General features: G+C 44.2%; 1 protein-coding gene across 2 annotated transcripts in view; it reads left to right on the forward strand.

Moving 5' to 3' along the window:
• Positions 1-16,227, forward strand: part of LPIN2 (lipin 2) — a 102,664-nt gene that overhangs the window by 14,561 nt on the left and 71,876 nt on the right. Inside the window, exon 1 of one of the 2 annotated variants that reach the window (XM_069731147.1) lies at positions 6,928-7,238. The exons of the other annotated variant lie outside the window; for it this stretch is intronic. Within the exon in view, the coding sequence (XP_069587248.1) occupies positions 7,170-7,238 (69 nt within the window). The 5' untranslated portion in view covers positions 6,928-7,169. Of the gene's footprint in view, positions 1-6,927; positions 7,239-16,227 lie in introns of those variants that run through there. 2 annotated transcript variants of the gene reach the window in all.

The raw sequence follows: 16,227 nt of genomic DNA on the forward strand, positions 1-16,227 counted from the left end.
TCTGCACCTTGGGGCCGGAATCAAATAGATCCTCAGTCCCCGCGGAACAATCTTCTGTTTAATATAATTTTCTAAGGACTGTACTTCCCACCAGGATTTAGGCTAAGTGCACACGTTGCAGAATTGCCGCGGAAATTTCCGCGGCAATTCTGCGCCTCCTGCTGCGGGTGTATTGCATGCGGAATTGGCATGCATATTCCTGCAGAAAACTAGCGTTTTGCAAGCATAATTAGCTTGCAGAATGCTAGCGTTTTCCAAGCGATCTGTAGCATCGCTTGGAAAACTGATGGACAGGTTGGTCACACTTGTCAAACAGTGTTTGATAAGTGTGACCAACTTTTTACTATTGATGCAGCCTATGCCGCATCAATAGTAAAAGATAGAATCAATGAAGAGAAAAAAAAGTATTGCTGCACAGCCTGAATGTAACGTACTGGTAAGAACACAGTCACATGTGGGTGTAGGGCTTCAGTAACTGGAGGTGCTCGCATACGAAAAAACAAACAATCCAGTATAAATATGAAAAAAGAAGAACTGCGGCAGCACTCACCAGATTGCGTAGATCAAACCTTTATTGAAGGTAAAAAATCCATCATGACGTGTTCACGGCTCGGGGGAGTGCGGACATAGTGGAAGTGAGCAGGGGAAGACAACAGCTGTTGTCTTCCCCTGCTCACTTCCACTATGTCCGCACTCCCCCGAGCCGTGAACACGTCATGATGGATTTTTTACCTTCAATAAAGGTTTGATCTACGCAATCTGGTGAGTGCTGCCGCAGTTCTTCTTTTTTCAATAGTAAAAGATAGAATGTGAAAAATAATTTAAAAAAAATTGGTTATACTCACCTACCGCAAACAGACGATCTCCTCAGCGGCTTCCGTTCCTATAGATGGTGTGTGTGCAGGACCTTCGATGACGTCACATGACCGCGACGTCATCGAAGGTCCTTCACACACCATCTACAGGAACGAAGCGGCCACGTGCAGCGCTGAGGGGCAGGAAGACTCCGGGGGCCATCAAAGGTGAGTATATCACGATTTTTTTATTATAATTCTTTTTTTTTTTTTTTAACAATTGTATGGTGCCCAGTCCGTGGAGGAGAGTCTCCTCTCCTCCACCCTGGGTACCAACTGCACATGATCTGCTTACTTCCCGCATGGTGGGCATAGCCCCATGCGGGAAGTAAGCAGATCAATGCATTCCTAAGTGTGCGGAATCCCCGCGATTCCACAAATTTAATGAACATGCTGCGTTTTTTTCTGGAATGTGAATCTGCTCAGGAAAAAAATGCAGCATGTGCACAAAATATGCGGATTGCATTCTATTAAATAGGATGCTTAATGTGAGCGTTTTTTTTTCGCGGTTTTATAGCGTTTTTATAGCGAAAAACCGCGAAAAAAAATGTGAAAAATCTGCTATGTGTGCACACAGCCTAAATGTTCTCCTTAAATGCCTGAAGAAGTTCAGAGAATAATGTTATGAGAGAGGGACCCACATCTTTTTACTACGAGATAAGCCATTTTTCACATGTTTTTGAGATATTTTCTCCGTCATTTATTGTGTGTGTGCGTGTGTTTTTCTGTGTCACCTAGGGACCTTAGGGACACTGAAGTTGAGCGGGGGTGCCATGTCGTCAACAACTAAGGTGCCAACCTCCGCAGACAGGTAGGGTCTCACTAGGGCCTACTAGGGTGAAATTAGTCCCCTGGTCTTTTTACATATGCTAATTATATTGAGTTGTTTAATTTTTTTGTTACTACATGTGAATGCTATTTTTTTTGTCACCCGAATTTTTAATTATAATATTAAAAGGTATATTTTAGGAGGCCTCTTCCTTTGTGGTGTTTAAACTGAGCTCGAACCTCTATATTTATTCTTGAAGGTGTTTTTGGTTTCCAGTGATCATGAAATTATCCTCTATCCTAGTTAGGGGATAGCTTTTAGTTCGATCTACTGTCCAAACTTGACAAGAACCCTTTGATGGCGGTACCAATGGAGGGAGGGAAGTCTTTTAGAAAAAACAACAACTTTCACAGTTTTCCTGTGCTTGTGTGTTTTATAATTCTGGTAGGTTTCTTTTTTTATTTTCTATCGCATTAATTAAATACAGAAAAAAATACCTGTGTAACTAAAGATTGTGTGAAGCCAGGGATCTACAGGCTGGTGGTGGTGATCTATGATCAGTGCTCACTGTGAGCTGCAGGGAACTCTGCCATCTCTGCTCTCTGGATGGAACGCTGGCCAGGTCTTGTGCTTCCAGCTTCCGCCACATCTCCGTTACATGGCCGCCTGCTTGTGTCCGCACACACACTCTCGCGCACGCACTCTCTCGCGCACGCACTCTCTCGCGCACGCACTCTCTCGCGCACGCACTCTCTCGCGCACGCACTCTCTCGCGCACGCACTCTCTCGCGCACGCACTCTCTCGCGCACGCACTCTCTCGCGCACGCACTCTCTCGCGCACGCACTCTCTCGCGCACGCACTCTCTCGCGCACGCACTCTCTCGCGCACGCACTCTCTCGCGCACGCACTCTCTCGCGCACGCACTCTCTCGCGCACGCACTCTCTCGCGCACGCACTCTCTCGCGCACGCACTCTCTCGCGCACGCACTCTCTCGCGCACGCACTCTCTCGCGCACGCACTCTCTCGCGCACGCACTCTCTCGCGCACGCACTCTCTCGCGCACGCACTCTCTCGCGCACGCACTCTCTCGCGCACGCACTCTCTCGCGCACGCACTCTCTCGCGCACGCACTCTCTCGCGCACGCACTCTCTCGCGCACGCACTCTCTCGCGCACGCACTCTCTCGCGCACGCACTCTCTCGCGCACGCACTCTCTCGCGCACGCACTCTCTCGCGCACGCACTCTCTCGCGCACGCACTCTCTCGCGCACGCACTCTCTCGCGCACGCACTCTCTCGCGCACGCACTCTCTCGCGCACGCACTCTCGCACACACACACACACTCACACACTTGTTTCCACTATTTTCATACCGCAAAATATAAAATCAAAGTTGATGGAAAGTCACTCTACACATTTTTGTGGTTAGATATTAAACTTTGGCGGTAAGAGTCGTACAAGTTTACCAAGGGATTGTTAGAAGGGAAAATCACAACTTGTCTCCGTGCTGCATTTATTGTGACTTTCCCCTGTCCGTAGCCTGTGGCTTTGTTTCATTCATCTGGGTTGTAAATTGAGATCTTGGAAAAATCCCTGACTTTCCAATTACAGCCCTGAAATTCCGACTGCCTTCATTTATCTATTGTCACAGGGGAAAACCTTAGCAGTCCATAAATCCTGTGGGTAATGGATACTAACTACACAAAACAAAAGCTCCATCTTGGCATTACAGAGCAGACACATTCGCATCTGCATCTGGAGATTTATTTTTTTTTTTTTTCCCTATGAAGTGGTTTAAAAAAAAAACCAAAAAAAAACCCCACCTGTTGGAAAAGAGTTTGTCACGTCTTTGAAGTGGATCTTGGAGGAAACCTCTCCACAGTAGGTATTGTAAAGAACGCTTCAGGAGAAAAACCTTTGTCATTTCAATGCCTCAATCTCTGTGTAAACTTGGGACTAGTGTAATGAATCGTGCAGTTACAACCCCATATAGAATGCCTGGAAACAGAACAGTAATACTATACTAATGTAGCATAAATACTATGAGCTTTGTTGGAAATATATCAGATATAAACATTTTAAAAGCAGATTAAAATGAATCCACACAATAATAATAAAATCTTTATTTTTATATAGCGCTAACATATTCCGCAGCGCTTTACACACATTATCATTGCTGTCCCCATTGGGGCTCACAATCTAAATTCCCTGTCAGTATGTCTTTGGACACAATGAAGAGGTGGGGCCGCCACTGACTATATTTGTTTGTATACAAACTTAAACATGGCACCTTCCAAAATAATCAAGGCGCCCACCCCACATAACACCCGTTTAGCACCCTGTGCTTCATCAGTGGTAGTGCACAAAGACAAGTGATGAGAATAACAATCACTATGATGCAAATTGCTGATTGTCCATATAATACATTGCTAAAATAAAATAGTTGCAGTGTATTGTGCAAGTCAGCGTGGGGTCAGCAGGCAATGTTTGGGTTGTGTAACTGTCGGGACCAAATGGGGTGTAGTAGGAGGGCAGCTGTTGGGGCCATTTTATTGTTCCCTATCTACCATGATGACTGGGGTTCCCAGGATCTGCCTCATCAGGTCTGCGACCTTTGTAATTAAATATACAGTTTATATTGTGAAATCTACAGTAAGAACATTTTAATTAAAGGCAAAACCCTTTTAAGGCTTTAAATATTAGGCAGTGTGGATTCAAATGAATACGGTAGGTTTCCCCTAGTAATGTGGTACAGGACAGGTGATTTTGTAAGTGCTGTACACTTTTACGAAGAGATGAGACCCCAATTTTTAGGCCTTATTCACACGTCAGTATTTGTAAGTCAAAATCGGATGTGGCTGCAAAACACAGCAGAGATGTGAATCTTTCCATTATACTATTTCTGTATGTTCATTCCTGATTTTGGCTAATGATGTTTAGAGATCCTGACGTGGATAAGGTTACATATGACCTTATCTTGAGCTGCAGCGCCGGCCTGACCCTGGTTCTCCTGATCTGGTTGACAGCCTCTTCTATGCTTAGGGGGCTGTGTTCAGGTGAGGAGACCAATGGTCAGGCTGGATGTTGGGGTCTGTACTACAGACCTCGGTTGTGTGAATGCAGCCCTAGCCCTTGCTCAGGATTCCCTAATAGTTTTATGACAGGGGACCTTGGCTTCGTGGCCGATCGGTGGTGGTGTACTGATGTTTCTGAGGTGCTTTTTGACACAGCAAAGCTGAAAATAGTCACCTATTGTGCAACTGGTTTCTTCTAAGCTGTACAATAGTAAATTAAAAATGTAACTTGTCATGGGTATTTTTGATGATCAGCGCAATATAAGCCCTTATGTCTTTGAGTAATGAGCTCACTTGTTTAGGTCCCATTCCTGCTATATATAGGTGAGTGCTCCCGCGGCCTGCGTGACACGGTGTGCGTGCTGTGAATCAGCAGCAGTCTCTGCACTCGTACATTCCTTACTGTTGGTTCACATTTCAGTGTTGTGCTCTACTGTAGGCAGATTAGTCTCATGTGACCTTATGTGTCCCATATTACACCAGGAGGGTATTCAGCAAGGCACATTGCAGGAAGAAAGAGGCCATATTTACCAGTAGTTGATCAAAGTATCAATGTTTTGTCTGGCCGCCTTGAAAATTCAGTCCAATCTCCAGGCATGTTGTTATACATAGAACAGTTCTAATTGATGCTTAGTTTTGTGAGCAAAGATTTAGTGTAGACTTTGTTTTGTTTTGTTTTTCCGCTCCCTCCTCACTTACACCACTGCTCTGATTTTTGGTCCAGTGTGTGGTCCGATCAGTGATTGACTGCAATCTCTGTGCACTTATACAAAGGAAGCTTTCAGTCACTGAAGGGGCTGCCCACTGGACCCCAGATCCCAGAAAGAGCAGATTAAACCATAAAATAAACTGCATCTTTTCTCATTAAAAATATCTCAATCTGCTCATGTTCTCTTGTGCTATAACTTGATGCCGGCAGATTGGGCTCTATTTTCATGGTGACAGGTTCTTTTTAAAAAGTGCTATGCAGCCCTCCTGATTACTCCTGTGATTGAGTTAGACTGTAAGCCGGCATTTTGCACAATATGTAGATGTGTGAATGGTACCTTATTAATTTACAAGGGAGTTACATTAACTTGTGCAGCTCACATTCAGCTTAGTCTTCTGAGTGGGCCCTTGACAAAGCCAGAACGTGAAACCAGTGGTGGCAACCACACACTCCTTTTTTTTTTTTTGTGTGTGTATTCTTATCTTGATACATCTTGTAAATATGATTATTAGGCCGGGTTCACACATTTGTACATGTGCAGTCAATTCTTTTTGCAGATTGATAACAGATCCATTACAATAAATGTCAAAATGAATGCAGGCAAAGAGTTGTAAAAACTAAAAAAAAGGGGAGAAGCCAGCACTGCTTATGGTCCTCTTTTTTTTTTATATACATTCAGGAAGCCATAATGGCACAACGTAAATAAAATACGAAGATTAGGACTGCCCCATTATGAGATTGCCGTGAAGTGGCGGGGTAGCTCAAAGAATTGATCAATTGTTTGCTAAATGTCTCATATTTGAAATACAGTTAGAATTTATGTGCAATTGCACTTCAGTTATTGCGTTCTGACCATAAGCAGTGCTGGCTTCTTCCCTTTTTTTTTGAGTTGTAAAAACTGACACACTGATCAAAAATGTGTCCAGCGTGCTGAAAACACGGCCGTTTGTCACTTATGAGAAAAATCAGCCTTAATTAGTCAAATTGCTCCTACCATTGGTCAGTGGCAGATGAATTGCACGGTGGAAAGTTCATTCTACAGTAGCACCTATAGTAGTGGCCAAATACTGATTACAGTAAGTGGAACCGGCTTCTGAAAAAGCAGATGACCAGCTACAGAAGATGAAAATTGGGATAGTTTTTGTATCCATTAGAGGGGTAGGATTACCAAAAGAAGTTTAGAAGAAAATTCAAAGATCCTGCTTTCTCAGGTGTTATGTGAAAAGATACATTCATCCCCTGGTTTAGCTGTGCCTTTCCAGACGCATCACTTGTCATGACCCCATAATGTGTCTTGTAGTGACCCATTATCTGCGGACAACATACAAACGGCCATACAAGATAACAGGGTGATGACTTCATCAATTTATTGAATTAATGGGGAAACAAATGGTGCCAAGAAGCAGGGAAGAATCATTAACTTATCTGCAGCTTTCGTAGAAGTGCAGGCACACAGCATGTGACAAGTACAAGGCCATGCCCTTTACCTAAGAGAACATGCTCAGGTTATTGTCTCTTCATACATGAAGGAGGTTCTGGTGGAAAGTGAAACTATTGGTCTCCTCGTCTCAGATAACTTTTGTATTGAGACATGCTATTATTTCCTTCACAAGCCACAGCGAGAGCTTGCAGGGCAGTAGGAGCCGGTTTCTCACCAGTCATGTAATGGGGGCCGTGAGGACAGGTCCTACATACGGTGTATGATCGGACATACGGTGTATGATCGGACATATGGTCTGGTAGTTCTGGATACAATGCGCAATGTTCCAGTTGGATAGTGAGCATGAGTCGGACGTTGAGTTTGATGACCAAGTCTCTTCTAGTCTGCTGGTAAGTTCTCCATATCTATTACCTTGTAACCTTTTGCTGGCCATTCTCCGCAGCCAGGTGACTACCGTGCCTACCCATTTTGACTTCTGGGATGTTTTCGGTCTAACTTTCTGTATAGCAAATCACCAAAGCCTGGTAAGCGTGCTTAGAACCTGGCTCAAGGGTTTTTTAGTCTTATTTACTGTAAAAGTCTAAACTGCCCGCACACCTGTGATAAGTTTTGGTAGATCCTGTAATGTTAATAGGGCATACACCCTCCAACATCTCAAACTTCTGGGCTGCATGGTGGCTCAGTAGTTAGCACTGATGCTTGGCAGTGCTGTGGTCCTGGGTTTAAATCCCACCAAGGACATCCTCTGCAAGGAGTTTCTTCCCATGTTTGGAGTGTGCGATTTTAAACTGATTGAAACACACGCAAGAACATTGATGGGGAATTTAGCTAGTGAGAACCAATGTGGATAGTGATGGTGCTATGTAAGTAAGTCAATAATTAAAAAAATAACCTTTGTAGAATGGTGACCCGAGTAGTGCAAGCCAGCTTAATTACGCTATTATGGAAGGTCATGTAAGTTTCTAGGATCGTTAACCTCTGCACCATATTATCTGATTATTGTGGAAGCCGAGACTCAAAGCAGAATGCAGAGGACCTGACAATGTCTTTTCCTTACAGTGGGGTCTGTTGGGGTTTTTTGCTGTTTTAATACCAGGTATAATTGTGCACTAGTCTTCATAGTCTTCATGTCCATTATGGCGAACCAGCTCGGGAAGGATCAAGAGCGTCTGTTGGCTGTAGGAATGGACACTTGCATACTGGGTCATCATGTCCCGTTAGGGCTTGGGTGCTTTTGTCACGTTTCTAGCCTGAAGTCTGGCCTGGGTGGGTTCTGCTCGCTCTGATGCTGCTGTAATTTTAAATAATGTAGCCACATGTTGAGTTTGGCCTCCATCCTGGCAGTGTTTTGTCTTCAGTAATGCACAAAAACGTTAACCGGTGTAGTCTGAAAAAGACGAGGATGTGTTGTGTTTCACGTCTGATTTAGTTTTTCAGAGATTCCTACAGAAGTCGACACCGTGCTCAGCGGACAGCACAGCATTAGTGTGAACTTAGCCTTAGACATCCACGTAGCGCAGAATAGTCTGTTCCGAACAGTATTTGTCCATCGCCAGCCTGGTGTATTGCACAGGGAGTCTCTCCTCTATTCCGTGGTCTATTTCTTTCTAATTAGTGTTACTTAATGGGACGAAGCATTGTCCGCCCCATGTCTTGGGTCACGTATCTCCACTTAATGCTCATTCTGAAACTTATACTTTTACTTTCACATTGAGACAACTGACTTGCGATAGGTGTAGTATTTTATGAGGGACCAGAAACTGAAATTGGTTCTGTATGCTTTCCACAAGTAGACCTAGATGGATCTGGTTTCTCCCGGACTTGATCACTACTTTCTCAAATGCCTTCATCTTATAGATGCTCTTAACCCCTTCATGACCCAGCCTATTTTGACCTTAATGACCTGGCCGTTTTTTGCAATTCTGACCAGTGTCCCTTTATGAGGTAATAACTCAGGAACGCTTCAACGGATCCTAGCAGTTCTGAGATTGTTTTTTCGTGACATATTGGGCTTCATGTTAGTGGTAAATTTAGGTCAATAAATTATGCGTTTATTTGTGATAAAAATGGAAATTTGGCGAAAATTTTGAAAATTTCGCAATTTTCACAATTTGAATTTTTATTCTGTTAAACCAGAGTTATGTGACACAAAATAGTTAATAAATAACATTTCCCACATGTATACTTTACATCAGCACAATTTTGGAAACAAAATTTTTTTTTTGCTAGGAAGTTATAAGGGTTAAAATTTGACCAGCGATTTCTCATTTTTACAACGAAATTTACAAAACCATTTTTTTTAGGGACCACCTCACATTTGAAGTCAGTTTACGGGGTCTATATGGCTGAAAATACCCAAAAGTGACACCATTCTAAAAACTGCACCCCTCAAGGTGCACAAAACCACATTCAAGAAGTTTATTAACCCTTCAGGTGCTTCACAGCAGCAGAAGCAACATGGAAGGAAAAAATGAACTTTAACTTTTTAGTCACAAAAATGATCTTTTAGCAACAATTTTTTTGATTTCACAATGGTAAAAGGAGAAACTGAACCACGAAAGTTGTTGTCCAATTTGTCCTGAGTACGCTGATACCTCATATGTAGGGGTAAACCACTGTTTGGGCGCACGGCAGGGCTTGGAAGGGAAGGAGCGCCATTTGACTTTTTGAATGAAAAATTGGCTCCACTCTTTAGCGGACACCATGTCACGTTTGGAGAGCCCCCGTGTGCCTAAAAATTGGAGCTCCCCCACAAGTGACCCCATTTTGGAAACTAGACACCCCAAGGAACTTATCTAGATGCCTAGTGAGCACTTTAAACCCTCAGGTGCTTCACAAATTGATCTGTAAAAATGAAAAAGTACTTTTTTTTTCACAAAAAATTTCTTTTCGCCTCAATTTTTTCATTTTCACATGGGCAATAGGATAAAATGGATCCTAAAATTTGTTGGGCAATTTCTCCCGAGTACGCCGATACCTCATATGTGGGGGTAAACCACTGTTTGGGCGCACGGCAGGGCTCGGAAGGGAAGGCACGCCATTTGGCTTTTTAAATGGAAAATTAGCTCCAATCATTAGCAGACACCATGTCACGTTTGGAGAGCCCTTGTGTGCCTAAACATTGGAGATCCCCCACAAATGACCCCATTTTGGAAGCTAGACCCCCAAAGGAACTAATCTAGATGTGTGGTGAGGACTTTGAACCCCCAAGTGCTTCACAGAAGTTTATAACGCAGAGCCATGAAAATAAAATAAAAAATTATTTTCTCAAAAATGATCTTTTAGCCTGCAATTTTTTATTTTCCCAAGGGTAACAGGAGAAATTTGACCCCAATATTTGTTGTCCAGTTTCTCCTGAGTACGGTGATACCCCTTATGTGGGGGTAAACTACTGTTTGGGCACATGCCGGGGCTCGGAAGTGAAGTAGTGACGTTTTGAAATGCAGACTTTGATGGAATGGTCTGCGGGTGTGACGTTGCGTTTGCAGAGCCCCAGTTGTGCCTAAACAGTGGAAACCCCCCACAAGTGACCCCATTTTAGAAACTAGACCACCCAAGGAACTTATCTAGATATGTGGTGAGCACTTTTAACCCCCAAGTACTTCACAGACGTTTACAACGCAGAGCCGTGAAAATATAAAATCATTTTTCTTTCCTCAAAAATGATGTTTTAGCAAGCATTTTTTTATTTTCACAAGGGTAACAGGAGAAATTGGACCCCAGTAATTGTTGCGCAGTTTGTCCTGAGTATGCTGGTACCCCATATGTGGGGGTAAACCACTGTTTGGGCACACGTCGGGGCTCGGAATTGAGGGAGCACCATTTGACTTTTTGAATACAAGATTGGCTGGAATCAATGGTGGCGCCATGTTGCGTTTGGAGACCCCTGATGTGCGTAAACAGTGGAAACCCCTCAATTCTAACTCCAACCCTAACCCCAACACACCCCTAACCCTAATCCTAACTGTAGCCATAACCCTAATCACAACCCTAACCCCAACACACCCTTAACCCCAACACACCCCTAACCCTAACCACAACCCTAATTCCAACCCGAACCCTAAGGCTATGTGCCCACGTTGCGGATTCGTGTGAGATTTTTCAGCATAATTTTTGAAAAATCCGCGGGTAAAAGGCACTGCGTTTTACCTGCGGATTTACTGTGGATTTCCAGTGTTTTTTGTGCGGATTTCACCTGTGGATTCCTATTGAGGAACAGGTGTAAAACGCTGCGGAATCCGCACAAAGAATTGACATGCTGCGGAAAATACAACGCAGCGTTTCCGCGTGGTATTTTCCGCACCATGGGCACAGCGGATTTGGTTTTCCATATGGTTACATGGTACTGTAAACCTGATGGAACACTGCTGCGGATCCGCAGCCAAATCCGCACCGTGTGCACATGACCTAATTCTAAAGGTATGTGCACACGCTGCCGATAACGCTGCGGATCCGCAGCAGTTTCCCATGAGTTTACAGTTCAATGTAAACCTATGGAAAACAAAAATCGCTGTACACATGCTGCAGAAAAACTGCACGGAAACGCAGCGGTTTACATTCCGCAGCATGTGTCTTCTTTCTGCGGATTCCACAGCGGTTTTACAACTGCTCCAATAGAAAATCGCAGTTGTAAAACTGCAGTGAAATGCGCAGAAAAACCGCGGTAAATCTGCCATAAATCCGCAGTGGTTTAGCACTGCGGATTTATCAAATCCGCAGCGGAAAAATCCGCAGAGGACCAGAATACGTGTGCACATACCCTAACCCTACCCCGAACCCTACCCCTTACCCTACCCCTAACCCTAGTTCTTACCCCAACCTTAGTGGAAGAAAAAAAAAAAATCTTTATTTTATTATTGTCCCTACCTATGGGGGTGACAAAGGGGGGGGGGGGTCATTCAGTATTTTTTTTATTGTGATCACTGTGATAGGTTTTATCGCAGTGATCAAAATGCACTTGAAACGAATCTGCCGGCCGGCAGATTCGGCTGGCGCACTGCGCATGCGCCCGCCATTTTGGAAGATGGCGGCGCCCAGGAAAGAAGATGGACGGACCACGGGAGGCTCGGTAAGTATGATGGGGTGGGGGGGAGCACAGGGGGTGGATCGGAGCATGGGGGGGTAAATCGGAGCACGGGGGGGTGGATCGGAACACGGGGGGGTGTGGAACGGAACACTGGGGGGGTGCATTGGAGCATCGGGGGGTGGATCAGACTGCAGGGGGGGTGTATCGGAGTGCAGGGGGGGTGGTTGGAGCACAGGGGTGGGATTGGAGCACGGGGGGGAGCGGACAGGAGGACGGAGGGGAGCGGAGCAGTGTAAAGGACAGATCGGGGGGCTGGGGGGGTGATCGGTGGGGTGGGGGCACATCAATGTTTCCAGCCATGGCCGATGATATTGCAGCATCGGCCATGGCTGGATTGTAATATTTCACCAGTTATAATAGGTGAAATATTACAACTCGCTCTGATTGGCTGTTGAAAGTGAAACTGCCAATCAGAGCGATCGTAGCCACGGGGGGGGGGGGAGGGGTGAAGTCACCCCCCCTGGGCTAAACTACCACTCCCCCTGTCCCTGCAGATCGGGTGAAATGGGAGTTAACCCTTTCACCGGATCTGCAGGGACGCGATCATTCTGTGACACAGCATATGCGTCACAGGTCGGATTGGCACCGACTTTCATGACGCATACGCTGTCACAGGTCGGGAAGGGGTTAAGGAAGAGGCTTTTTTTTTTTTTTTAAATCTGTCACTACATGATGCTATGCTGAGTTCTTATGGCAATAATGGGGTTGTCAAACATGGCCAGACCATTTCTGAAGTATAGCATCTTGGCACTTCGCTAACTGCTCCGTGTTTTGTGCTACAAATCACACAATTGTGCTGTACAGAATAAACTCTGCTTTTCCCAGATGTTTTCTGCAGCTGTCTGTCCCATATATGCAATTGAAATCCATTTTTCTCTTCATGCAATTTTTGTTTTCTGGTGTGTGTATAGTGCTTGGAAGTTGATCTAATGGATTGGAGTATATTCAGCCTAAGGACTCATTCTGACCTTGATTTTTCTTGTACTTAAAAACTCAAACGTTATTACCGTAATTTTGGATCGGAGTTTCACCAGGGTTTGGTCAGTTTCTGTTTTAACCATGAGGGTATGTGTCCACAAGCCGGATTACATCCGGATTAGCTGTGGACTGAACGCTGCATACAACCACAGCGTTCCACCCGCAGCAGATGTTACAGCATAGTGGGGGGGATTTTCTGAAATCCCGTCTCCACTATGCGTGCGAACACGCATCCGGCGGCCCTGCGTTTACGGACATGTAGCGTCATTTTAGAACGCAGCATGTCTGTTTACCTTGCGGCGACGCTTCGGTAAATCAGAGGGCCCTATGTATATGGTGCAGAGATTCCGGATGTGTGCAATGAACACATCTGGAATCACCGCGCGTACAGAAGGGGGCGGCGCTTTGGGCGGAGCGGGTTTTCCACTCTGTCCAAAGCGCCGGCAATCCGGACAGTGGACACGCACCATTACTGTTATCAGTGTTTTTTCACTGGTGGAAAACTAAATTGCCAAAAAGACACATGATCTAAACTTCCTTTTATCAGTCGTGGGAAGAGCTAACTTTATTGAAATGAGATGGATGCCTCAGCTGCTTTATCGTCTTAACAATTCACCAGTTTGGATCCCATCACATTTAAAGTTATTAATGGTATATTCAGATCATTGCTGTGGAAAAGGGGGGACTGCCCTTATTAAACTGGAGATTTTACAGAGCAAAAATAGAGGGAAGGTTGGCGATACACACTATAGACTAGAGGATAGGAGGAAACCGGTAAAAATTCTCTAAATCTTCTTTTGCAGCAGGGGGTGAATAGCCATCATTGTACGAAACCCTGCAGAGTAATACCTTTAAGGGTATGTGCACAAGTCAGGTTTTTCTAGCAGAAATTTCCTGACAAAAAACGGACATTTCTGCCAGAAATCCGCATGCGTTTTTTTGTGTTTTTTGTGCGTTTTTTCCAAAATGCATAGAATAGTGGGAAAACCGCAGAAAATCTGCAAAATTAATGAACATGCTGCTTTTTTTTACCGTGATGCGTTTTTTTTTTTTTGTGGGGAAAAAACGCATGTGCCCAAAAATTGCAGAATGCATTCTAAATTATAGGATGCATATGTCTGCAGTTTGTAATGCATTTTTATTGCGTTTTTATCGCGGAAAAAATGCGAAAAAACCTGAACGTGTGCACATACTTTAAATCTTCCACCATACCTTATTATTAATGCATAAGATTAATTGCAGCAAATAGAGGAATGTTTGCAAAATGGGAAACCCCTTGGTTGGTCAATCAGATAATTTTGGCTGGCTTTGAGAGGTGGAGAGCGCGGATAGTTTCAGACAATGAGTTTGATATTAATTAATTCAAAGGATTTTTACAAATGCCTCCAGTTGTGTTTAATGATGACGTCACAAAAACCAGCTTGAAAATATATGAGCAAAATACTGTTATACAGTTAGTTAGTAAACTTAAAAACACATCTGTAGTAATATTATGGCTATTATATAGATCCTTAACATGAACGCTAAGTAAATATCCAGTACATAGTAAGGAGAGGTGGGGGGTGGAGATTGTTCCAATAGAAGGGCAATGGCTAGAGATATTGGAAAGGATTCACCAGGTATCTCTTAGTGAAGCGCATGGACTCCCAATTCCACCCACCCCTTCAACCGCACCTCTCCTGATACATAATGCGTATAGAACACCTTTTTTTTTTTTTTTTTTTCATTTTTCTTCTAATATGGAAAAAAAATGGACTTATTTAATGATGCCTAAAGCTTGAGGCTGTGTGCACACGTTGCGTTTTTTTTGCGGTTTTTCCCGATAAAAACGCTATAAAACGGCAAAAAAAACGCATACAATAAGCATCCCATCATATAGAATGAATTCCACATGTTTTGTGCACATGATGCGTTTTTTTCCGCGAAAAAAACGCATCGCAACAAAAAACGCAGCATGTTCATTAATTTTTCGTTTTTTTTGCGGATTTCCCACTCCAATGCATTGGGAAGTGTCCGAAAAAAACCGTGGCAAAAACGCATGCGGTTTTCTTGCGGATTTCTTGCAGAAAATGTCCGTAATTCTCAGGAATTTTCTGCGAGAAATCCTGAACGTGTGCACATAGCCTAAGCGTTAACTTAAAGCACAGCACAAAAGATCATTTGTTCTCGGTGGTGCATCGTCCTGTGTTAGCTGCCAAGAACAATAGCAGCCTATGCACACTGGGCCTTCTAGTAGGCTGCATTCACATAGTGCCCTGTTGAGGGCAGAGTAAAGTACTGCAGTGTGCAGGTGGCGGGAAAGGTCCAGGAGACCCATCGCCTGAGCACTGCAGTACTTTGCTTTGCCCTCAACAGGACAGCTAAGTACACCTGCGTAGGAGCGCTGATGCTGTGGAGCGATGAAGATGGGAGGTGCCGGACCCGGACCTGCGACACCCATCGGACCGGAGCGCACAGGACTGTCCCCCAGGTGAGTATAATAAAGCTTATTTTTCTTATCTTGCAGGTCGGATCGGGGGGTAATATACAGCATTACAGAATACTGTAGCTAAGCCCTGAGAGGCGGTGGCCATATCTTATGGTGGCAAAATCTGCTGACAGGTTCCCTTTTATGTTGGCTTGCAAAATGCCTGAATGTATGAGTCCGGGCCGTACTTCTATAGTAGGACATGTTGCTCCTAAAAGCCTCTGATGGGGGCAGGCACAGTGATCAGTGATGCTGTTGTTGTTGCCACTGAGGTCATTCATGTTCATCAGGATATTGTAAATATTGTTACTGCAGTAATCACAATGCGCCCCGAGGACAGGAACTATGATCACACTGCTGACGCTTACCCAGATAATTACCATTACTAAGCCTCTGAAAGCATTCTTCATATATGCATAACTGAGGAGTTGGGAAATCTATTATATTGTAATCTGAGAAGATACACGATGTAAATACAAAACACCGTCAGTTGCAATTCAAAAATAAATATCAAAAACAGCTATTTGAATATAAGGTACAGGTGCACCAATGACAGGTGTCACACCATAGGAACTAGATATGGGCAAAGAGTCCACATAACCAGCTATTACAAGATAATAAAGTGCCAGTGCATAAATCAGTATGAAGGAGGTTATAATCCCCTACTAATACATACGGTAGGTATAAGGCAGAATATATCCCAAATGACCAAATAGTAAAGACCTATGTAAAGAGAGCCAATGTTCCCATTATAAGCTCTTACCCATATCAGTGTCCATTGATGTAGACACGCGTCCCTACGTGCGTTTCGTTTTCGGCTTCCTCGGGGGGAGGAGGGGGCAATATG

This window comes from Ranitomeya imitator, chromosome 6, assembly GCF_032444005.1.
Source record: "Ranitomeya imitator isolate aRanImi1 chromosome 6, aRanImi1.pri, whole genome shotgun sequence".
NCBI classification, from domain to species: Eukaryota; Metazoa; Chordata; class Amphibia; order Anura; family Dendrobatidae; genus Ranitomeya; species Ranitomeya imitator.